At 42.5% G+C, this 25,683-nt stretch overlaps 1 protein-coding gene across 1 annotated transcript in view; it reads left to right on the top strand.

Annotated features, from left to right (window-relative positions):
* Positions 1-25,683, top strand: part of BRINP1 (BMP/retinoic acid inducible neural specific 1) — a 201,244-nt gene that overhangs the window by 158,901 nt on the left and 16,660 nt on the right. The window contains exons 6-7 of the mRNA XM_049896801.1: positions 9,130-9,366; positions 14,611-14,833. Coding sequence (XP_049752758.1) covers positions 9,130-9,366; positions 14,611-14,833 — 460 coding nt within the window. The remainder of the gene's footprint in view (positions 1-9,129; positions 9,367-14,610; positions 14,834-25,683) is intronic.

Below are 25,683 nucleotides of genomic sequence, written 5' to 3'. Positions count from 1 at the left end.
CACTACGCCACCAGGGTTTCCTTAAACAAATGGGTTTGACAGTGTTCCGATAACATTTATTTACAAAAATAGGCTGCAGACTAAATATGGCCTATGGTCCTAGTTTGCCAACTTCTGTATCTGTCTATATGTTGGGTTATGTTGTGCTGACGATTCCTGATTCTCAGTTGTTTGTAAAAGTAGACGTTAATTTTTTGCTTATGCTGTGTGATAGTCACGAGTTGATTTTGATTCTCCTCCTCTGGTAGACTGTATCTGGAACACTTCTGGTCTTATGTTCGTAGGAGAAGAGAAACTGATGAAGCCACGTGTTGGTTCTTACAGCTTCATTTTGGAAGTGACACATATCACTTACACTCATACTGTATTGCCCAAAACATGTCATGTGAACCCATCTGAGTTCAGAGGGTGGGGTGTGTAATCATCTTGAAGAGAACACACTCTAAGGAAGGAGCACAGAATATGGGATAATAATAATCCAGTCTACCACATGCCATTTGAATCTTGGGTTCTCAAGAGCATTCCTATCATGTCAACTTTCAAACTCTACTTGCAAGCTTCCTGTGAGGAAGAGTTCTCTACCTAGCAAGACAAACTATTTCATCCTTCAAAACCTCTCCAACATTTAAAAAGGTTTTCGTTGCATTGTGTTAAATTCTATCCATCTGTGTCTTTCAACCAATATTCCAAGTTCCAAGGCTTCTCCTTAAGATCCTCCAGAAAAGATGATGATTCATGAGAACACAAATGTTACTCTGTCTAGGAGGGAGTACTCCCTAATTCTTGCATGGGGGAGCCAAAGCCCACCTCCTATTCCCCCAAGTGGCTGCCTTTCTTTATTTCCCAGAGTGTAAATGACCCATCACGGAGACAGGGCTGAACTTCTGAATGAGATCATAGCCTTTTCGCCCTTTCTGCACAGTTTCACCCGGTGAATTATCGTCTTATTTTCATTCCACTCCAATGAGCTGTCAGCGATGGATACTGTAATTCACAGCAATAGAAACACAAACAGATGGGTAATTGACCTGCATGCCTTCATTACACTGGAGTTCAGCATGGCTGTTGGAGCCATAAAGTCCTTTATCTGCCAGTCTGAAATCCCTGGGCTTTCATGAAGAAGGGGATCAGGCTGACTTGTTGCAAAAGGTGCAGTCCTAGTTGTTGTTCTCCCCACCTCGTGCATTTCAGAAACGGACAGAATCTGACAAGCAGAACTTCACAGGTACAAGACAACAGCTGGGAGCCTATAAGGCTCAGAGATGTCTGCAGGGGGCCACATTTTGATGCCAGAACAATATAGAAAAATATTCATACTCAACCAAAATAGAATCTGTATTTTTTCTCTTTTCCCTTTGGCATTGTAAGAGATCGTGCATTTAATATCTAATGAAATAGGTCAAAAAAGAGCAAATCCGTCAAAAAATACCTCTATGTTGGTTAGGATATAAAATAATATGAAGCAAAGCTGAGCAAAAATAGCCCATGAAGATCATGGCTCTTCCCTTGAACTAGACTTAGAATGATCCGAGGTGTTCGCACACTGACTGCCTGTACTCAAAGTGTGCCCTGTGCATGGGATGCTGTAGCTATTCTTTATTTATTCAGACCCTGCTCATGCTTCAAGGTGCAACTCACATCCTACACTCACCACAAACCAAAAACGAAAAACCAGACACGTTGCCGTTGAGTCGATTCTATCCCATAGGTAAACCTACCAAAAAGACATCCACAATTATTGTCTCTAGCTTTCTTTTTTCTTCTTCATGATAGGCCACTGACTTAATCTGTACTTGAAAATATTTATTGACCCCCTGCTGTGTTCCAGTCATGGTGCTACTTTTTATATTTTAATCATCAGTTGAGGCCTTTCTCTCTTGTTCTTGGATTATGAACTTTAGTGTTGAAACTTCAAGTAACCCCTCCATGTCCTCAAAAAAAAAAAAAAAAAAAGTAGGAAACCTATGTTAAACCTCTTATCTCCTCCAGCAATTTCCAATGTACTGCTTGTTGATGAAAGGACAAGAGGCTAAGAGCTTCTGTCAGCAAAAGAGAAGGCTTAAGGTCAGAAAAGAAGGTTGGGCTATAATCTCTAGGTCTCAGGTGTATTTTCAATGTCTGTTGATTGAGTCTTCTTTTCTGGACGGACATTCAGTGTTCCCTAGCCTCACAGAGGAAGGTCACCTGAACCAAGTGCCTGCTTTTCACAGCAATATTGACAATGTCATTGAAGTTCTCCAAGGATCCACGGGGGGGGGGGGGGTGGTCCCTGAAAGTTCTTCTGTTGCTCTAGCGCCCCCCTATGGTTGAAACTCAACAATGCAGTGAGTCCCCAGATCTTTTTCTGAACCTCAAGTAGACTCACTGCATGTATTAGACAAGGAAGTTTACTGGTGTAAGAATTACTGTTCCTCTTTTGAGCTCACAGCTCTCTGTTCTGTGTCATTCCTCTCTTCAGAGTTTTGATCTTCTCTGAGGCTCCAGAATTTTCTCCTTTCTTCTCTAAGGGGACTTAGGAACAAATGAACATGAAGAACTGTTTATCAAAAAGAAAGGTGATGGCCAGGTTCCTTCTCATCTGGCAATTCTATTGCCTGAGGCCTTTGCACATGCTGTTTCCACTTTCTAGACTCCTCTCTCTGTGGTCTACTCATCCCCTATGACCTGTTTATCCATTAGGTTCGATCTTAAATGTCACTCCCTCTAAGAGAGTTTGTTCAACCCCCCCTGCCCCATTCTGAGTTAGGTGCTGTGAGATCTGCGAGGGCAAAGATTTTCTTGTCTTATTCACTCTGGTATCCACATCACAGTGCCTGGCACATAGTAGGGTCTTAAGTGATATGTGTGGAAAGATGAGAAGAGAGAAAGAGGGAAGGAAAGAGAAAAGAAGGTAGGAAACAAGGGAGAGAAAAAGGAAGGAAGGAAAGGAAAGGAAGTAAGGAACAGAAACCCATAGAAAAAAGAGTGATGGAGTGATCAATTATAAAGACCTACAGTAATTGTTATCTTGCTCCTAAGTGGAAATGCACTCATGGAATGATTCATGCTGACCTGGATGGGCCTACTCAAGGTAGATTTTCCCAAAAAGGGCTCACGTTTGGTCTTGGAATGGACCATGGCCTGATGTGGGATAAAGAAAGGAAATCTAACATTTATTGAGCATTTAATTATGCTAGGTCCAAAGTTCCATTTTTGCGTGTCCCAACCCCATTTATTCCTCACAACAACCCTGGAAGGTGGTTACTGAGATTTCAACTTCACAGATGGGAAAATGGAAGTTCCAGAAGATACTATACAAGGTTGCTCTGTGCTAGAGCTAGGATATGGAGCCAGGAATGTCAGTCCCTGCTCTTTTTCCACTAAAGAAATGGAAGGACTCTCAAGTGTTTCAGAACTCAGTGAGAATGCCTGGATTTGAGTCCCGATTCTATTACTTTAGTCAGAGGATATTGGGCAAATTCACCTAACTTTTAAATTCTAACATCCCAAAAGTCTGATGGGGCAATTTTCTCTTCAGCTGGAATGAGGAAGAGCATAGTTGTTTTTTGTTTTTTTTTAATTTAATAGATGAGTTGTTGGTAAGTGCCATCAAGTCGATTTCACCTCATAGTAACCTCATAGAGCTGATTCTGCGCTTGTCCTTATTTGACGCTCTGGGGGTTTCTAGTGGACAGATAAAGCTCTTGTCCTCCTAAAGCCCACTCTCTAATGGAAAGGATGAAAAAAAGAAAATGAAAACAAATCAGTAAGATAATTTCAGTCAGTAATTAATACCATGAAGAAAATAGAAGAGCCTAAAAGAAGAATGCTACAGGGATGTTGCATTTCAACTCGGGTGGCCTAGGACGGTGTGGATTACAAGGGGACCATGCAGAGATCTGGGAAAAGAATACCCCAGGCACAGGGAAGGGCAAGTGCAAGGACTGTAGGAAGAACAAACTGGCACATTGAAGGTGCTGAAAAAAGGGCAGGGTGTCTGGCGTGTTCTGAGGAAAGAAGAGGGTGTTAGGAGATGAGGGAGGGAGACAAGGAAATAGAGATATCCATTGTGTGACAGAGAGGAGGAAAAATCAGGTCTCCACAGACAAAAACTGCTTTAAAATACGCACACACAAAAAGTGAGATGTCTGTGTTGGTGGTGAGGTGGGAGGGAGGACTAGGGAGGAGAGGCAGAAATCAGGAAGAGAAGGAAGACGGCATGGATGTTCCCACATCTACTCTGCCCACTCAACTCTGTGGCATACACGGTGAAACATTCCACCTAAAAGTATAACAAGTTTTTTTTTTTTTTTAGTATAATGAGATTGGGGGTGGGGGAATATTCCATATGTTCAGCGTGGGTGAGGTGGTGTTGAAATGAAGCTCTCAACTCTTGCCTTCCTGGGTTTTGTGAGGCAAAATTTATATGCTTGACAATAATGGTGGCCTTTTTCTCTCTTTCATTTTCTCAGTTTTCCTTTCCCTGTGTGTGTGTGCGTGTGTGTGTGTGTGTGTCTTTGGGAACTGTGGGGACAGAAATACAGCCCCAGCCGGCAGCTGTATATCTTTCACACAGTGGTTCCACAGGCCAAATCCCGCTCCAAATTATTTATGACTCCCATTGAAGCCGGCAAGATTCAGGCGCCGATCTATGAGGTCAGCAATGGGCCTCTTTGTTGGACACAGGTCATCAGGAGAGGACTCTGGCTGTGACTGCTGTGTGAACCTCCGCTGCCGTAGAAATGGTTCTGTAACTTTAAACAGTAATGACATTTTGCAGAAAAGTGCTTTTTAATTGCTATGTCTTCATTATTCTCTTTCAAAATTGCCCAGGAGATTCTGCCTCAGAGACAACTCGGCATGTTCTGAGTTTCCATTTTTAAAAAGCAGCCAGTTTTGTGTTTCAGCTGCTCCCAGAAACCCCCCAACCCCAAACTTCATCTGTTTTCAGTTTCATTAAGTGGGGTAGGTAATACTGCCTTTTGTATCCTTGCCAAATGGAGAAATGATTTGACGCAATTTTCTAAAAATGCTCTCCCTAAATTCCTTTTGGGCTGGGACTAAGAATAGAATATTTTATCCCCTACAAAAGGGAGGAAGAAAATGATGAGCAAGCTAGAAAAGTAAGACTGAGAATATAGTCTATAGAATTCCTTTAGCAACATAAACGTAACCCCAATGCATACAACCAGATGCCTATAGGGGATTGGGATCAGCCAAAAATAAATTTTGCTTTGGAAGCAAAAATGGTGATACAGATAAAATAACTCAATAATGCATGCTCTGAGAGAATCATAGACTCAGTTTGGAAAGCATTTTTTAGCTTGCCTTGTTTTACCCTCCCTTTTGGCATCTGTATTCCCTGTACAGTAGCCCTGCTGAACAATCTCTCAGACTCAGATGGGCCCCTTGCTCATTGGTCTGGCACTTACCAGTCTTACAATGGACCATGGCCCTGCTGTTATGCCCTGTAATAACCCCTTTCCTGCTATTGACATGGGACCCACGGTTCTCTACAGCTCTTCCCCAGTGCTGGTTCAATAAGCATGGGGAAATTCTATAGCCTTTTTTTTTTTTTTTCTTTTTTTATGAAAGCTCTCTAAGTATTTGAAGACTGCCTGTCTAAGTATCCTTTCTTTCCAGGGTGTGTTCAGCTTTTACAAAATTTCATCACAGGAGTGGCATCATTATCACCAAAGATGAGAATAGATAATATATATTGCTTGGGCCAGGAACTGTTCCAGACGTTCTGCAGGAATCGTTTTATTTAATCCCACCAACAACCCTCTGATGTAGGTACTGAAAAACCAACCAGTTGCCGTCAAATCCGTTGTGACTCATGGCAACTCTACGTGTGGCAGAGTAGAATTGCTCTCCATAAGCTTTTCGATGGCTGATTTTTTGGGAAATATCTCCATTTTAAAGAAGAGAAAGTAGAGGCCTAGGAAGGTTGAATTACTTGGTTGAGATGATTTAGGCAATTAGTAGAGGAACCAGACTGACAGCAATACCCAGCTCCTAGCCACAGCATTATTTCCCACCCTAAGAAATGCGGGAGGCACAGTCTCCTTCCCCACTATACCCCTCGAAAGTATTCTTTTATAACTGCCGTATGAAGGTAGGTTGAAATGATGGGGCTTCTTTATTTATTTTATAATGTGAAGGGGAGACAAGGAAAGATAAAAATCTAGAATCACAACTATGAAGTAGAGAGTAAAAGAAATGATGAGTTCATACAGAAAATTCTTGATGGGTGGGATCAGGGGCTGCCCCTGCAGCATGAATGAGAAAAAGACAACTAGTCCAAATAAAAACAGTTCTCTTTTACATAAAAGGTAGTAAAAGCATTACTCCCATATGCCTTGTAGGCTAAAATCTTAGCTCCAAATGAGGTGGACAGAAACATCCCAGGTGAAATTGCCTTGATGAATTGATTCTGCCCAGAGTTGCCCTTCCATCTGGGCACCATAGTTAATAACCTGCTACACTATTGGCATAGTGGTTAACTGCTACGACTGCTAAGGAAGAGGTCGGTAGTTCGAATACACCAGGCGCTCCTTGGAAACTTTATGGGGCAGTTCTACTCTGCCCTATAGGGTCACTATGAGTTGGAATCGACTCGACGGCACTGGGTTTGGTTTTTTTTGGTATGCTACGCAAGGGTATTAAGTAGTGTCTATGCCCAGAAAAATGTCTTCTCCATCATTGTCTTAAGGATTAAGACTTTGCATAGTCAACTGTAGTGAAAAGATCATGAACTCAGTCAAGAGCGCTCATCCTATAACTGTAGGCCAATCATTTCCACTTGACGGGTCTTGGCTTTATTTATAAATCAAAAAGGAGAAAAAATTCATGATCTCAGATGTGATTATTCTTTTTTTTTTTTTTAATGACACAGTTGTCTTCCTAATTTATACCCCTCTAAAAAAAAAAAAAAAAGATATCACAGAGCCCTGGTGGTGAAATGGTTAAGAACTTGGCTGCTAACCAAAAGGTTGGCAGTTTGAATCCACTAGCCATTCCTTAGAAACCCTATGGGGCAATTCTACTGTGTCCTATAGGGTTGCTATGAGTTGGAATTGATTTGACAGCAACAGGTTAATGATATCACTAAAGATTCCTGGTGGCGCAATGGTTAAGCACTTGGCTACTAAACTAAAGGTTGGTGCTTTGAAAAATGTGGCAGTTGCTCCCATAAAGGATATTCAAACCAAATCCATTGCCATCCAGTCGATTCTGACTCATAGCGGCCCTACAGCCTTGGAAACCCTACAGGGAAGTTCTACTCTGTCTTATGAGTCAAGATCGACTTGATGGTAATGGGTAAGGAACCCTTGGTGCAGTGGTTAAGTGCTCAGATAGTAACCAAAAGGCCAGTAGTTTGAACCCATCAGTCACTCAGAGCAAGAAATATGTGACAGTCTGCTTCCATAAAGATTTATAGCCTTGGAAACCCTGTGGGGAAGTTCTACTCTGTCTTGTACAGTCACTATAAGTCAAGATCGACTTGATGGCAATGGGTAAGGAACCCTTGGTGCAGTGGTTAAGTGCTCACATAGTAACCAAAAGGTCGGTGGTTTGAACCCATCAGTCGCTCCGAGTGAGAAAGATGTGACAGTCTGCTTCCATAAGGATTTATAGCCTTGGAAACCCTATGGGGCAATTCTACTCTGTCCTGCGGGGTCATTATGAGTCATGAGTCAAAACTGACTCGAAGGCAGTGGGTTTGGTTTTGTTAAGGAGTCCTGGAGGTAAAATGATTAAACACTAGGCTGCCAACCAAAAGGTTGGCAGTTTGAACCCACCCAGCCGGAATTGACTATGGCACCTAATAACAGTGACAATTATATCACTCTTAGCCTTGAGAACTACCAAAGTGCCCCCATTATCCACAGGATAAACTCCAAACTCCTTAGCATATAATAATGCCGTTTACACTGTGGCCTCTGCCCCTTTCTACAGCCTCTGCTTCCCCACCCAGCAGAGTTCAACTCATTCATCAGACACTCCCAGACATGCTATGTCTTTGTTCTTGTTCCTCCATTTAAATGCCTTTCCTGTTCTTCTTATACATGATGATCTTTCACTCACTTTTCAGCAAACCAAAAGGCCACCTCCTCTACAAAGGTTCCCTGCTACCCAAGCAATGTTATTGTAGTCTTCTGTTGTCCAGTTGCATCCTGTGGCCATCTCTGTTCTCTGTCTCTAAAGCTGTGTTATGCTGATGTGTGTCTACGTCTGTCCCTGCTAATTATATTGTAAACTCCCCAAGGGTAAGGACCATGTATCTTTGTTATCTCTATAGACCTAGTACCTAGCTTAGGACTTGTGTTCGTAAATAGAACCAGCTACAGTCAGGTAGATTCTGACTCATGGTGACCCTGTGTGTGTTAGAGTAGAACTGTGCTCCATAGGATTATCGATGGCTAATTTTTTGGAAGTAGATTACCAGGCCTTTCTTCCGAGGCACTTCTGAGTGGAGTCAAACCTCTAACCTTTCGGTTAACAGCTGAGTGTTAACCATTTGTACCATGTAGGGACTTCCTGATCATAAATAGGGTTCATAAATGTTTGACAAAGGAGCCCTGGTGGCACAACAGCTATGTGCTTGGCTGCTAACTGAAGGTTAGAGGTTTGAGTCCACCCAGAGGTGCCTCAAAGAAAGGCCTGGTGATGTACTTCCAAGAAATCAGCCAGTCAAAACCCTGTGGGGGCAGTTCTACTCTGTCACATGGGGTCTTTATGAGTCAAAATTGACTTGACAGCACCCAACAACAATCAGTGTTCGAAGGAGGAAGGAAATAAATAAAGGAAGAACTAATTAATAATCTTATACTTTCAATAACGGTTTTCCCCTAATATAGAAAAGTCATATGCCAAATCTGGCTCTAGTCTCTGTCCTAATGAAGTGGAATAGAGTGTGCATTTCAGAAATGGCCACAGTTAAGACCTGAGAAGTTTAAACATAAGCAGTGCAAATGGAGGCTTTGCAGGTTTGTTCTGTCTGGATCTTGGCGGGCCCAGAATTATTTGGTTGTGATACACAGGGAGAATCTAGCAGCTTCAAATTCCTGTGCATCACCCTTTGAAACTGTTAATGAAACACCTATTTTAACTTTTCTGTATACCCTTTTTGCTATTCTTAAACAGGTCTTCAGATAATCTTCCCTCAGTATCTGCAAGAGAAGTTTGTCCAGTCGGCCTTGAGCTACATCATGTGCAATGGTGAGGGGGAGTACGTGTGCCAGAACAGCCAGTGCAGGTGCCAGTGTGCCGAGGAGTTCCCGCAGTGCAACTGCCCCATCACCGACATCCAGATCATGGAGTACACGCTGGCCAACATGGCCAAGTCCTGGGCCGAAGCCTATAAGGACCTGGAGAATTCAGGTAGAGAGCCCAATTTAGTGCTACTGCATGAATGCTCAGTCTAGAGAAGGAACCTCATCTATAACTAAAGTGAAGACTACTGAGAGGAAAAAAAATCAGTGGCCCCTACTCTTTCACTTTGGAGGGTCCAGAGCCTGGTATAATGCCTGTCATGGAGAAAAGAAAAGGAGAAGGTACTCGGTAAATCTCTGTTGAATGAAATAATGAATAGAGTAATTGAGTTTGTGGTTATATGATGTGTTGTCTCTGTTGTCCAGAAGGCAGGAAGAGTAAGCCACATAACAAGTCTCTGGAGAGTGGAGAGTTGAAGGTAGTCGTATTGATTCCCAAGTCTGTCTCTCTCTGTGTCTCTGTATCTGTATCTTTGTTTCTATGTCATCTGTCTGTCTATCTATCTGTGTGTCTATCTGTCTGTCTATCTATCTATCTATCATCTGTCTGTCTATCTATCTATCTATCTATCTATCTATCTATCTATCTATCTATCTATCTATCTATCTATCTATCTATCTATCTATCTATATCTATCATCTATCTCTACCTATCTCTATCTATCTATCTATCTATCTATCTATCTATCTATCTATCTATCTATCTATCTATCTATCTATCTATCTATCTATCTATCTATCTATCTATCTATCTATCTATCTATCTATCATCTATCTCTACCTATCTCTATCTATCTATCTATCTATCTATCTATCTATCTATCTATCTATCTATCTATCTATCTACCATCCGTCCGTCCGTCCGTCCGTCCGTCCGTCCATCCATCCATCCAATCTATCTTTCATCTCTCCAGAGAATTCATAGATTATCAAAGTGGGAAGTTACTTTTCAGGCCACTTAGCTATTTCCTGGTTTTTGTGGTTAAGCAAAATGCATTTCAAGGGAGAGACATCTGTCACCAAAGGCCGTACAGTGGCTTAGGTGCAAAGCTAAACCTCTGCCCTCATGGAGCTTTGAGTTTTGTGGGAAAGCCAGACATTAATCCCATAGCCATGATAACGGCTGTAAAATTTTGAACAGTATACATGTAAAGAACGAGATGCTTCTGTGAGCTAGTGATATGGAGCAGGAGTTGATGTGGTCAAGAAGGTCAGGAAAGACCACCATGAGGATATGATCACTGAGCAGAGATCGAAGTATCAGACTGGTGCAAAAATCAGAGCGTGAGTGTGCGTAGACGCATGGGAGGCCATCACAAGGTGCCCAAGAGAGAGATGTCTGTGATGTGGATTGAAGTGATGGGACAGGTGGTAAAGACAGGACACATTCAGAGTTGCTGAGATATTTAGGAGGAAGAATGGGCAGGGCTTGATGTTACATTGGCTATGGAAGTTGAAGAGAAGAGGATATCAGAGATGGCACCCAACTTCCTTGTTTGTCTAACTGGGTGAATGTTGGTACCATCCTCTGAGCTAGAACATGCTGGAAGGTTTGGAAAGAAGACCATGCACTCAGTTTTGGACATGATAAGATTAACGATCCTTGAGATTTCTGTGGGGATGCCAAGTCCCTAGTTAGCATGTAGTATGTGCTCCATAAATATCTGTTAAACTGGTGGACATATGTATAGAGCATTCCTGTTTTTAAAGCAACTTATATCCCTTAAATCTATTACAACAGCTGCCTTAATATTAGTAGTGATATTCCTGTATTATAGAGAACATCGAGACCCATAGTCTTCCCCAGGGTCACGTACACAGTTAGTAAATGACAGCATTGGGAATGGAATCCAGTGGGGCCTGATTCCAAATGTAGTGATCACAGCAGCTTTTGCAACTTGTTAATTTCTACTTTACCCCCCAGGCCTCAGTTCCCTCATCTGATAAATGAGGGGACATGTTTGTGTTTTTAATACTTGAATTTATTTACATTTTTATCCAGGAAACTCTTTGATCAAACAAAATCTTACCTTGGAGCCATTGTGTACCAGAGATGAAAGCAGAGCTCTGTTGAGCAATGTTTGAAAATGACTGGTTTCCGTGGGCTCTATACCCTGATCGCTCTGGGAGCACCTGATGTATCAATGATCCTGCTTTCACAGGGTCATGCAGCTTGAATGGAGCTATGGATGCCTTACGAACATGCACCCGTTAGTCCATTTAAAGTCCAGGGGAATTGATAAAAAAGAGAGCAGTTCGTGGTGGAAATGTATTATGACCATTATTTGGCCTCAAACAAAAGGAACATTTGATTAAACGCTTTTGCAGAGAGATTCTCCTGATTGCCAAAAAGCAGAGGGGATCATAGGCTGTGTGCATAGGCAGTTGGGATCCTTAGCATTAAATCCTTGAGAAGGAAGGGAAACCACTTTCAGCGGATGGGTTAGGAAACACAGAAAGCTGAGAGGCTGCAGAATTAGCTGAATAGGCCACAGAAGTCATTTATGTGTCACGCTTTCCAGCCACAAGGGTGCACTTCTGTTCTAGATGTACTTATCCATTTGAAATGGCTTTACCCATTAAGACAAATCCATCCAGACATACGTGCATCTGTGGCTTGAACGTGTATGTCTTCCTCCTTGTTTTCAGCCCCATAACATTGATGATTCAGTACCTGGTAATTTGGAAGGATTAAATAACCAGCCAAAGGTAAAGACTGATGATTTGGGGATAGCTCCAAGGTGTTGGTGGTCAAACAGGGCCTGGTTTTGCACACATACGTACAGTGTATCCCTCTTTCCTCAGGGAGGATCCTTAAACTTTCAGAAAAGAAAGTTAAAATATTCAACTTTTAAGCTCTATTTTCTCATCTGACCTGTATTTGGGTTCATTGAAAAGACTATTATCCCTTTAAGGTTCAACAGAGTCCTCTATAAAATAAACTGTGTGTCTTCCATGGGAGGAGTTGGGGCAGTTTGAAACAACGCAAGGTCATCAGGGCCAGTCCCCTGCCTCCAGCCAGCTCACTGAATGAACAAGTCAGTGCAGAGTGTTGTGCTATTCTTTCAGTCTTATACTGCCATTCTCTGAGCATGTACTGCGTCCTATGTCACCCTCTCAATACTTGAATTATATTTTATTATACCCATTTCACAGACAGGGAAACTGAGGTGTTGAGTGGGTGAGACCTTTGCCCAGGGTCACACAGCTGTTCATTGGTCAAGATGCAGTGTGAACTTATGCATGTGTGACTGTCTATAATGAAGTGCCTGAGATTCTCTAAAAGTCAGATCCTTATGTTATGAGCACCATTTATTTTTTCCTCCCAAACTTTGTGTTCAGAGGAAGTACAGAAAAACCTGTGGAAGCCAGAACTTGTATAAGGTGGAAACGTGTCAGAGAAGGAAAACTCAAATATTTTCCACTAATAGAGAGTGGTAGAAAAGTGGTAAGACTATTCCCTGTCAAAGGCGGAAAACTTGGAAGACCCAGAAAAACAAGGCAGTCCCAATGAGTTCCATTCTCACAGGTTTCACTGTGTAAGGTAGAAAGTAAGAACACAGGCTTTGACTTCAGGCCAGAGTTCTGACTCTACCACTTATTGGCTGTGTGACCTTGTCCAAATTACTTAACTACTCTGTACCCTGGTTTCTATAAAATGGAGACAATAAATGTACCTATTCTGTACGTTTGCTATAAAAATAGGTAATATGTATTAGGAAGTTAGCCTCTGGTATGTATCGAGTAACTTTTAAGTTTTTGTTAAATAAAATGAATACCTTATGTATTTCAAGTAGGTTTCATAACATGAATGGAAAGTGTTAGGCTTCAGGTTATTTTTTTAGCCCAACCATTTTGCATTTTTCCCTGCAAAATGATTAAACCATCAATTCTTTAATTTTCCCATTGACTACAGGGGGTGGAGTGGTGGGCAGCAAAGGGAATCAGGGAGATTGGATGGAAAACAGAAGCTCAGATTTTAGTCTTGGCTCTCACCACTCATTGGCTGTGCTACCTCCGGAAAGTCATTTTCTCACTTTGGGCCTTAGCTTCCCTGTATGTACAAGAAAGCTGAACTCGATCATTTCCAAAGCTGTATCAAGTAGTAGCACATGCTGACCCTCTAAATCTCAGCATCACTAACTGAGGCAGAAGCCTTCACCAGGAGGCCAGAGAACGAGTCCCCATCCTTAAGGTGGAGTTCTCCAAAATGTGAACTGATGTGAGATGGTACACATGCATGACTTCACGTAAGACTCAGTCACACAGAGGGGAGGTTGATCCATTTTCAGTTCTCTGTCAAACCTTCAGATTACATCAAAGAGAAGGTTTCAGTTTGGTGCTAATATGCCTGTAACACCTCTCTCCCACTTGCTAATTTCCTGTATTTCAAAGTGAAAGCAGGCTCAGGAGTTTGATCATTTAGCAGGGAACAACAATATCTGGCTAGAATTTATTAACATTGTTTTCATCAAAAAAGTTTTTTTAACTTTATTTTTCTAGCTACCATTCTACTAAAGACATATGATAGTGGTTTTCCATATAGAGCTGGATAAAAGTTTTGTTTTTAAATTTAAGGTAAAAAAAAAATAGTAAATTGGTTCAAAGAAAATATTAAGCAGATACAAGTATGAATAATAAGTGAATATCATTTTATTGATGGTATTCAAATGACAGAAATCTGAAAGCCCTATGGCTTAGTTATCTAATACGTCTGTAACACAAATACCACAAGTGGGTTCATTAAGACTGAAAATTTATTTTCTCACAGCTCTGGAGACTAAAAGTTCAAATCAAGGTCTTGGCTGTGTCAATTTCTTGTGTGAGCCTTTCTCCTGGTTTCTGGTGTTTGCCAGCAATCCTTGGCATTCCTTGATGTCTGTCTTCCCCCATGTGTGTCCCTGTATCTGTTTTGCTCTTTTTATAACTCAGAATGGTTAGGTTTAGGACCCACCCTCTTCCATATGGCCTCATTAATGTAACGAAAGAAATCCCTGATTTCCAAACAGGGCCATATTTGTAGATATAGGGGTTAGGATTTCAACACATATTTTGGGGGGGACACAATTCAGTCCGTAACACCCTGACTTAAGCAATGGTACAGGATGGTTGTTCACTCCTGTGATAGCAAAGTACAAGAATCTTGTACTTTGCTTAAAATGTATTAAAAGTGAAACGTCCTTTGCACTGCCTACCAAGACAGACCAGGCTAATGCAGTGTTCTGTGGGCCTCAAACAAGATGGTTTGCTTTGCAAGCCTTCTTTATTGGTAGGTGAAGCTAAGCTTTTGACGTACCCCCAGATGTAGGAGGTCACGCTCAGCCCTACTCTCTCGGCCTTTGTCTCTTGCTAGATGAGTTTAAATCGTTTATGAAGCGCCTCCCCAGCAACCATTTCCTGACCATCGGGAGCATCCATCAGCACTGGGGCAACGACTGGGACCTGCAGAACCGCTACAAGCTCCTGCAGAGTGCCACGGAGGCCCAGAGGCAGAAGATCCAGCGCACTGCCCGGAAGCTCTTCGGCCTCAGCGTACGCTGCCGCCACAATCCCAACCACCAGCTGCCTAGAGAGAGGTAAGTGCTGCCACCACCTACCACCTTTTGCAGGCACTGACCTGGTGCCAGCTTAGATTTGGTTGTTACACAGGTAAATGCAATGCCGACCGTGCATTTGGGTTTGGTAAAGAAGATCTTGCATGGTCCATACCAACAGTTTTCAGGTTCATCTCTGGCTTCTCTCCTACTGGCTTTAGCTGCACTGAATTTGTTTCCAGAATTCACAGTGAATGTTCAATATTTGTGTTGTCTGTTCCATCTCACCAAGGAAGGGAACTAACACTAACCCTAACTGCTACCTGGTGTTCTTCTAGTTGCTTAAAATGTATTATCTATTTAATTTTAAAATAACTCAGCATGTAGATTTTAACATCCCCATCTTAAAGCTGAAGCAGTTGTGTTAGCTCATTAAGCAATCAACTGATTTATCGAGTCTTTTGTTCAGGGCTAGGAGTAAAGCCATACAGAAGGCTCCTTCTTCTAAGTTCCCTTTAGTCTGAAATCCCAGCTTATCCAGCTTGTTTTCCCTCTTTTCTCCATTAGGACACCTTCTTCTTATACACTTGCCCTCGCTCATCTCTGTGTCACCCATTCCCTCCAGCTTCAGGCCCAAACTGCACCTAATTTGTTGTAATTGCTTAGTGAATCAAATAGAATTTCTTTGGACATTGACACTATTCACAGCCAGAATAAGCAGTTGCTTCCTTTTGTAATATTGTAGAACTAGGAAAGGGGCCCCATCACACAATGCCTTCCCCTGTCACCTGCCACAGGTGCCCAAATGGCCCCCTTGAGTGAATGTCTGAAGGAGATTCTGTTTACATCCATCGGGCACCTTCCACGTGACCTGCACTGGGCACTGGGGGAGATTCAGAAATACACACAGCATGGGCCCTGCCCTCAGGAAGCTCATGTTCTAGTGGGGATCCAGAAACTGGTTCCATTCTGTAAAAGGCAACATTTGGGTCGGGAATAGGGAGGATTCTGCTGGCAAGTGGAAAACACTCCACACAAAAGGTGGCCTTCGGTAAAGAAACCCCTTGCCCCAGAATTGACCTGCTTGAGAAGGGCACTATCATTATCAAACATCAAATAGATTTGATTTGATTCCTTGACTGCTGCTTCCCTGAGTGTTGATTGTGGCTCCAGGTAAAATGAAATACTTGACAACTTCAATCTTTTCCACTTTTATCGTGATGTTGCTTATTGGTCCAGTCAGTTTTTCTGGTTGTCACCTCAGAGAGCAGAGAGAAAAATCTAAGAGAATGAGACACTGGGCAGCCACATTTTTACAGGTGAAAAGAACAGCCAGAGCACAAGCACTATCCAGGCAGCCAGGTCTAGGGGAGGCTCATGGGAGTCCAGGAGGAGAGTAGCTGGAAAGGCATTAGAAGGGAGAGAAGAGGGCAAGATTGGGTAACAGGAAGAGCTCTGGACAGAGAGCCAAGAGGCCTAGATTTGGTTCATGCTTTAGCATTAATAAGCTGTGTGGTCGTGGGAAAGTCACTTCCCTATTCTGAGTGCAGGCGTGCACATTTGTGAATAAGTCTCTACCCTTCCTGTGCAAGCTGTCAGGTGTAGACAGCTAGAAATGTCCTGCTGCCACTGGGAACTTCCAGGAAAGAACTCACAGTGCTGCTTCCTCTCCTCCTGAGATAAGAAAACTTGTCCTGATTATAACATTTCTACTCCACGTTCCCAGAGATGATGCCTGCAGTTCCACCATTCGCAAGTCACTCAACTGTATTCACTTGAGGAGTATTGACTGCTGGCTACTGGGATGAGGAGGGGCACAGACACTTGGGTCCCCTGAATCCCTCTCAGGAGAGCTGCACTTCCTGGCCTGGCTGTGGACTGCTTCCTGACATCTGAATCGGAGGCTTTAATGAGCATTTCTCACACCGGTAGGGCACCTCTCTGCCACAGAACAGTGTCAGACAGAGGTGCTAACCCTGGGAACCTCGAGGTACCTCTAGCTCAGCGAGCTACAATTTGCAAATGAACTGCTTTCTCAGCTTCAGTTTGTCTGCTTGCTGGACTCTGTGGGAAATCAGTCCGCTGAATAGGTGCTGTTATTCCCACGGGTGTCACAAGGATTGTCACCCGCCTCAAAAAAGTGTAGCATTGTTGAGGCAGAGTGGGAGAGGGAAAGAGCATAGGCTTTCGCCCCCCTAGACGGTCCACACCCCGCTTTACCAGCCACAGGGCTTTATGTAAGTCCCTGCATCGCATTTGCAAAAGGGGGTAATGACACTTACCTTTCAGGTTAAGTGAGAAGATTAAGCTTTTAAAATTTAAAGTGTCTAGTAAAGTGCCTGACTTGGAGAGAGAGAGGAAGAGAGCTAGACACTGCCATTTAGCATATGCATTCTATACGTTAGCCATTGTTTTTAGCATCTATGTGGGTTAACTCATTTCTTCCTCACCACAATCTTATGAACTAGGTCCTCTTACTGTCCTTATTTTACAGATAAAGGAACTGGGGCTCAGAGCGTGCAATATTGTGCCAAGGTCAATAAATGATAATTGATTTTATAGTTACTTCAAAGAGGTGTTGACTGTAAGACTTAGTGAGGGGTCAAATAAAGATTGTTGGAGCTTGGCTTCAAAGCTTGCTGGAATCTTAATATTAAGCTAGAGAAAAAGGGTGTTCTGGTTTTCTGTTGATGGGAAACAGTTCACCCCAAAACTTAGTGGCTCAAAGGAACACTTTGTTATCAGCTCTGACTGGACACAGCTGGGCTCTTCTCACTTGGGGTCTCTCAAGTCGTTGGAAAATGGTGTCATTGGGGGGCTGGGCTGGACTGGATATCCAAGATGGCTCACCCCCAAAGCTGCAGCTGGTGCCAGCTGTCAGCTGGGAGCTCACCTAGGGCTCGACCAGGGAGCCTGCACGTGACTTCTCCACGTGGGTTTCTTGCAGCATGGCAGCTGGGTGCCAAGAGGGAACATCCTAACACCAAGTCATAAATAAGCTGCATGACGTCTTATGACTTAGCCTCAGAAGTCAGAGGGCTTCATGTCCACCATATCCTGTTGAGCATCTATTGTAAGAGGCAACAGAGCTAGTTAAGAGTAAAGATTCTGGAGTCAGGCTGCCTAAGTTCAAATCCCAGCTTTGTCATCTGCTTACCTTGTAACCCTGGGGAAGTTACTAACATTTTTGAGCCTCAATTTCCTCTTCTATAAAATGGGGATAATGAGTGTCTATCTGATAGAGTTTTGAGGGGCTATGTGAAAATTAAATGTGTTAACTCACATGAAGTGCTTAGACCAATGCCTGGTACATAGAAAACGGTCATAACATGTTAGCGATTTGTCTTCTTATTTTTACCAGGCACCAATATTTTGCATATAAATTGCTTCATACACAGTAATCACCCAATGAGTGTGGATGTTGATGATGATGATATATTTTCTCATCTAATCAGCACACTTTCTCTGTGGAGTAGGTGCTACTGGATCCGTTTTATAGATGTGAGAACGGATGAAGCAGACATGTAATTAACTTCCCCAAGGTCACACGACGGATAGGTGGCAGGACTGGAATTATCTTACTGACTTCCTGGCAAGAAGCAGAGTGAACTACGGACCTTGATAGTCAGAGCCTTGGCCAGGTTCTAGCCTGGGGTGCAGAGCAGTGGGAGCCCTTGTGTTCCAAGGCTGTGTGAAATGGCAAGGAGTGGCAGCTATACATGCTTTGAGGGTATGATGATGCCACAGACGGGCTTAGCTCATCAAGGTGGCAGTGAGTGGAGGTAGACACTCTCATCTAGCATGATGGGGTTCAGGAAAAGACCCCTGTTGTAGATCCCTAGAGCCTGAGCAGAGACATAGACAGACAATTTAGATACATCCCCTGTAGGTAAAGAGAAGAAGCACATTTCAGAGCACATCAACTGAAGAGCATCCTATGTGTCTGAGAGCATACTATGTACCAGGCTCTGGAAGCATCCATCCCTGACCCAATGCCAAGTGCTTGTGGGAATTAGGGCAGAAAGACAAATTCCCAGCCACACCTGCTGATGGGAGAATTCAACACCTAACCAAATATTTATTGCATGTCCACCATGTATAACATTCTCGTTGAGATGCCGGTGATACCGTGATGAATTTCTGTTATCCTGAGCGAAAGCTGACCCCAGTGTTAGACTATAGTGCTCTAATTGGACTGGTCAAGGAAAGCCAGGGACACACAAGGAATAGTCATATGGATGTCTTCACCACCAGTAGATTCTTATGTCGTGCTGAGTTAGAAAGACTGGGAGTTGTGCTTCACGTTTGATCACAACTATCACTAAACACTGAAAGTTTCTGAGACTTGGTTTCTTCATCTGTAAAATGGGTATAATCATTTCTGCTTGCCTGTCACAGAGGGTTGCTGTGGGCCTTGCCTGAGGTGGTATGTCTGGAAGCACTTTGTAGACTCTGAGTGCTCTACAAAAAGGGGCTATGAAAGCAGGGTAAAATGGAAGCCAAACTGCTCAGGAAGAGAATGAGAATGAGTTTAGGGCCAAGGCAACATTGAATAGCTAACACTTATAAAGCTACCAGGCACCAGACACTTTCCTATGCATTTTATCTCTTTTAATCGTCACAACAACCCATCTGGCAGCATTAATTCATCCCTGTTTTACATTTGGGAAATTAAGGCGCAGAAATGTCAAATGACTTGCTGAGGGTTATACAACCAGCAAGAGGCAGGACTGAAACCCAAGAAGAGTCTTTTTTAGTACCTCTATGCCTATCCCTGAGGCAAGATGATCCAAGGTATTTAAATGACCTACCTAGACCAAAAAAAAAAAAATTGTATTGTCGTGGAAATCACCGCTCATTTCAAGGAAGGGGGGGAGGAGGAAGGGAGGAAGAAGAGAGGAAAGGAAGAAAGAAAGAAGTGAGGAAAGGAGAGGAAAAGGCGGGGGGAGGAAGAAGGTAGAAAGAAGGGAAGCGGAAAGAAAAGAAACAAAAAATCAGTCTGAGTCTTGCTGAATTTGGTTGACTTCTGTGCAACTCCATAAATGTTTATGGGCCATCAGTCATCCCAGCCCTATGCCAGGTATTGGAACGCATTTAAAGAAACAGGGAACAAGCCTTAGTACCCAACACACCATTATCTAGCCTGTGGATGTGCTGGGAAGGATACTGATTTGTGAACCAGGAACCTGAGTTCAAGGTCTGGTCCTGCCCTGTGCAGGCAAGACTGAATCCATGACCGATTTGTAACCTAGCCTCCACAGGACTCTGAGCGCCAGCACTGCACCTTGCAAGGGTGGGCTGCAGGTTGAGCGGCATGTGATTGTACTTCACCTTTAACTAGAACGGCTCTTTATCAGTTTTCTTTATGGGAGTTTTGAATTAAAACTCATTTGGGAAAATAAGAGAATTTTTTTTCTGCTAAAACAATTTGAAAACAGCTAGGCTCAATTATCTCTGAGGTCCCTCCCAACTCTTGGAGAAATAGCACTCAGAGAGAATGAGAGAGTAACAGTTCAACTCAAAATATTGGTAGAAGGTCAGTAATTGAATCTTTGAGCAGTATCACTTTCAGATGATGCTAATTAGTCAATTTTAATGTGTAGCCCATAGTTCAAACTATGCTCTTCTTTTTCCTGAAATTACAATGGCCTCTTAACGAAGTCTTCCAGAATTTACTATAATCATTTTCCAGCCTGTGTTCCACCAGGCGGACAGAATTAATACTTAAGAAGCAAATTCAATCATGTCACATCTCTCTTTCAAACTTTTTGGTTATTACCCACTGCTCCTAGGAGAGAGCATACTCCTTAAGGTGACCTACAAGTCTGCCCTGATCTGCCCCTGCCTATCTCTTCTGCCATGGGCTCTCTCAACTACAGCCCCACTAACCTACTTTTAGCTCACGGAATGTTCACTGCTGTCTCCCACCCCACAAGGTTTGCACAGGCTGTTTCCTCTACTTGGAATGTGCCTTTCTTTTTCATTCACTGCAGTTTCCCAGTTGCTGACAAGTCAGTTCTGACTCATAGCGACCCCATGTGTGTCAGAGTAGAACCGTGCTCCATAGGGTTTTCGATGGCTGATTTTTCAGAAGTCGATCACCAGGCCTCTCTTCCCAGGCACCTCTAGGTGGACTTGAACCTCTAGCCTTTTGGTTTGTAGTGAGCACATTAACCCTTTGTACCACTCAGGGACTCTATTCACTGCAATAGCTTCTATTTATCCTTTAGTCTCAGATCACCTGCTGTTTCCTCAGAAACATGTCTCTTGCGTCAAAAGGCTGCCTCAGGACCTGTTTTATATGCTTTCCTTGCTCTCTGACTTCCCACTTGCAGTGCACATCTCAGTCTACCAGTATACCCTTGCTTATCTATATGGTCAATGCCTGTCTGCCCTGTGACATGGTAAGTCAGCACTTTATCCTTATAACTTCCTAGCAAAGTACCTAGCACACAGTAACTATTCAGGAAACTTAGTTCAATGAATGGACAAATACATTATTTTCTACACAGAATGGGCATGTTGACAAAATTTTTTAAAACTTAAGTCCCATTATAGGGTTGCTATGAGTCAGAATCAACTCCACGGCAATGGGTTTGGTTTTGGTTTGATACCATACAAGTAGTCTATGGGTTTTCTACATATATTGCTTGTGTTTGGATTGTCTTTCTCATTCAAAGATGGTGAAACTAAGGCCAAAGGAAACAAGTGACTTGTACAAAGTCACTCAGGGAATTTGTGAAGAGATCATGACTAAAATTCAGACCCTCAGGTTGATAGTCTGGGCAATTCGGTAAAATGGAAACTTAAATGGAGTTTGTCTTCTTCAGCTGACCTGGATCCAAATCCTGAAAGTACCTCTTGCTAAGTCTGTTATTATTCTGAGAAATGTCCCCTACTGAAAATAAAAACTCATTGCCGTCGAGTCAATTCCAACTCATAGCCACACTATAGAACTGGGTAGAACTGCCCCCATAGGGTTTCCAAGGCTATAAATCTTTATGGAAGCAGACAGCCACATCTTTCTCCCACAGAGCTACCGGTGGGTTCAAACCACTGACCTTTCCATTAGTAGCCAAGCACTTTAGCCACTGTGCCACCAGGGCTCCTGACAATAAAAAGGATCAATAAGCCCATTCAGGGTTTATTAAATTCAACTAGATAGAAGAAAATTCCTTGCACAGAAACCAAACCAACCAAATCCATTGTTGCTGAGTCAATTCTGACTCATAGTGAGAGTAGGTGCTTAGTGTCAGTTAGATTTGATTTTTTTTTTTTTTAAATCCCTTATCTCCTTCTAGCTTCTGATTTATTTAGAGGTTATAGTATTGTGAGGCAAAGCAGATCTATGGAAGATTAACTTGTGGGTGGATGGTATAATTATTTGCATTTTCCGATGACTTTTGGTCTTTGGTTTATTTTTACTTCTCAAATTCACGTGGCCTTGACCCAGAAGTGAGGACTTAGGCAAGCATAATGTAATTATGCATTGTTTAGATGAAAATCCCTTGGGGGCATCAACCTCAGGCTCCCATCCTGGGGCCATAGCTCCTGAACCCATGTCAGCTTTTAACAAATTTTCTGCTCCATGCAGTGTTTAATTGGTGTCTGCAGAAGAATTCTGGCCACCAAGATAATTGTTATCTCTGTTCTGATGACCCTTAGTATCCACACTGGTTTTGATTCTTTTCTCCGAACCCTATACTTACTTGCCTTAGGATTGAATCTCCATAGATTCCTGCAGTGGGCAAGAGGGATATGACTTCTTATGTTTCATTGAACTGAAGTCAGTTTCAGTTTATTAAACTGACAGTCCCTGCTCTGCCACTGATTAGATGTGTGACCTCCAAAAGTCTCTAAACCTACCTGAGCCCTCTGTTTCTGCATCTGTATGATCCAGATAATAAGCGTAGGACCCCACTGAGCTGATGTCCTAGTCAGCTTATATGATATATGTGAAAACTCTTCATAACCTGTAAAGAAACTCAGAGCTATAACATTAATATAAACAAGAGCACAGTGGTAGTAGACCTCAGATATTTGATGAAGATGCCATTTCTACTTCCAAGAACTGGATGGCTCCATTAGAGAAGATAACACATGAACCTAACAATATGTAATAATGTAAAAGATAGTTGGTGGAACTTAAGGTACTTAAGACCTCAGGCTCTGTGGAGTCTGACAGGTCAAGGTGTGTCTACCGTTTACTAATGATGTACCCTTGAAATGGTAGTAAGTTTCCAAGTTTCAGTATCCTAATTGGTATGATGGAGATAAAAATAGTACCTAAAATAGAAAAGTAAAAAAGAACGTATATGCCACCTTTAGCACAAATTAAGAAGTCAAAGTACAAAGCTCCTTATCAGACAAAATTGGAGACCACTAGAGTCCCCGGGTGGTGCAAACGGTTAGCATACTCGGCTGCAAACTAAAAGGTTGGAGGTTGGAGTCCACCCAGAGGCACCTGGAAAGAAAGGCCTAGCAATCTACTTCCAGAAAATCAGCCCTTGAAAACCTTATGGAGCACGGTTCTCCTCTGGCACACATGGGATCGCCATGAGATGCAATCGACTGGTGGGCAACTGGTTAACTGATTAGTTTGTCAGTTAATTGAAAAAGTTGAGTTAAAGGAGAGGATCCTAAAATGTATACATGCCACACGCACATTCATAAATACATTTAATTTTAACTTAAAACAAATAAATGCACATTCATTCGTCAGCCTTTTGAAGTAAGGCCAAAATCTTTTGGGGGTAGGGTTGGTACATCCTGCTATTTTGAAATTCTGCTGACTTTCTTGCATAAACCAATACCAATAATTGTATAATATTTCCAACTTTCATTTAGGCAAAATGATGCAATATCTTAAGGACTCTTAAGAAACAAACAAAATGTTTCTAGGTTTTTACAGCCCCTCCTCTAGTCTTTTTCAATTACCTCGCTGTTATTTAAATTGATGGCAATTTTTTTTGCAACAACTTGTCTTTATAGAATTTTCTCAAAGTATGCAAATTAGTTTCCACAGAGAAAAACAACTCATTTTTTTCTCACACCCAAATTTCGTTGATTTGTTTTACTCCTAATTCCGTGATATAATAATAGCAAGTAACCAAAAACCAAACCTGTTGCCATCAAGTTGATTCCAGCTCGTAGTGACCCTACAGGGCACAGTAGAACTGCCCCATAAGGTTTCTAAGGCTGTAATCTTTAAGGAAGCAGACTGTCACATCTTCCTCCTGTGATGCAGCTGGTGAGTTCAGACCACTGATCTTTCGGTTAGCAGCTGAGTACTTAACCATTGTGCCACCAGATCTCCTTCCCAATAATAACAAACACAACAGACATAAACAGGGCTGAGAATAAAGAGTTTTGAATCTTGGTAAGTGTGTTTCTTACTAGGTAGGAACAGAGCCATGCATACTCCGTAGGAGCTCAGCCAACCAGTCTTGAGTGTTCGGTCTGCTGTGGGCATCACGTACTGCATTTATCTGAGGGAAAGGAAAGTATCAGTTTTGTGGCAAGTCATTTATGTGGAGGTTAATTGCAAAAGCTTTTCCTGAGACATAGCTCTTATTCCTAGTAACTTACCATTATTAGTTGAGCTACTTGCTCAAGGTCATGCAATAAGAAAAAATTAATCATAATAATATTTAACATATACCTGTTGCTGTTGAGTCTATTCCAGCTCATAGCAACCCTATAGGACAGAGTAGAGCTGCCTCATAGGGTTTCCAAGGAGCAGCTGGTGGATTCAAACTGCCAACCTTTTGGTTAGTAGCCGTAGCTCTTAACCACTGTGCAACCGGGGCTCCATTTAACATATATTGACCACTTATTATGTACCAGGTACAGTTTTAAATGCTTTATGTGTCTTAACTCATTTAACCCTTGCACAACCCAAAAAAAAAACAAGGTAGTTTCTATTATATTTCCCATTTTATAGACAAAATTTGAATAGCAGTAAAGACAAATGCTTCAAGAAAAGAGAAGTTAGAGAAATACATTCCTTCTGGGGAGACTGAAGAATGCCCCTTCCCTCTTTGCTTGGCTCACCTATTCAGACTTTAAATTTCAGATTAGACCCCTGTGTCTCAGGGATGGAAACCCTGGTGGCATAGTGGTTAAGTGCTACGACTGCTAACCAAGAGGCTGGCAGTTCAAATCCGCCAGGCGCTCCTTGCAAACTCTATAGGGCATTTCTACTCTGTCCTATAGGGTCGCTATGAGTTGGAATTGACTCGATGGCAGTGGGTTTGGTTTTTTTTCTTGTTGTTTGTCTCAGGGTTGCTGCCCTGACACGTGGGGCCAGGCTGCCCTCCTCTGCCGTATGCTTCTGCCCTATCCTGCACAGCATTTCTCCTAGCACTCAGCACTTTTGCAATTGTGTGCTTAATCCCAGAATTGCCCTTCCTGACCACAGAATCCATGAGGGGAGGAACCCTGTTTTTCTTCCCCACCAGTATGTCTCCAGTGGCAGGGAGAGTGCCTGGCGCAAAATGACATAGCATTTGTTGAACTGAAGTGAGGGAGCATTTGAGATGGGAACTGAGGGATGATAAAGCTTTGAACTTGGGGTGGAGATAATGGTCTTCCATTCAGGAAAGTAACAAGTACTTAGCAAGAATGGGGTCTGAGGTTAATCTTATCCAGAAAGAGAAAATCATGTGAAATCAGAAATCAGAGAGACCATGTAAATCATGATTTATATAGAACATAGGCTTTGGAACCAGGCAGCCATGATTTAGGTCCTGATAAACTATGTACCCGTGTCTTCGGGGTCTAAGTGCCATTATCTTTAATATGAGGATAATAGCAGTAACTCCCCCACAGGGTTATTGTGAGGATTACCCAAGATATATACATAGGTTTATTAACTAGTAAAGCCAGTTGCA

Source organism: Elephas maximus, chromosome 9 (assembly GCF_024166365.1).
Source record: "Elephas maximus indicus isolate mEleMax1 chromosome 9, mEleMax1 primary haplotype, whole genome shotgun sequence".
NCBI lineage: Eukaryota > Metazoa > Chordata > Mammalia > Proboscidea > Elephantidae > Elephas > Elephas maximus.
The sequence above is the reverse complement of the archived record's forward strand: the minus strand, read 5'-3'. Positions and strand labels throughout refer to the sequence as shown.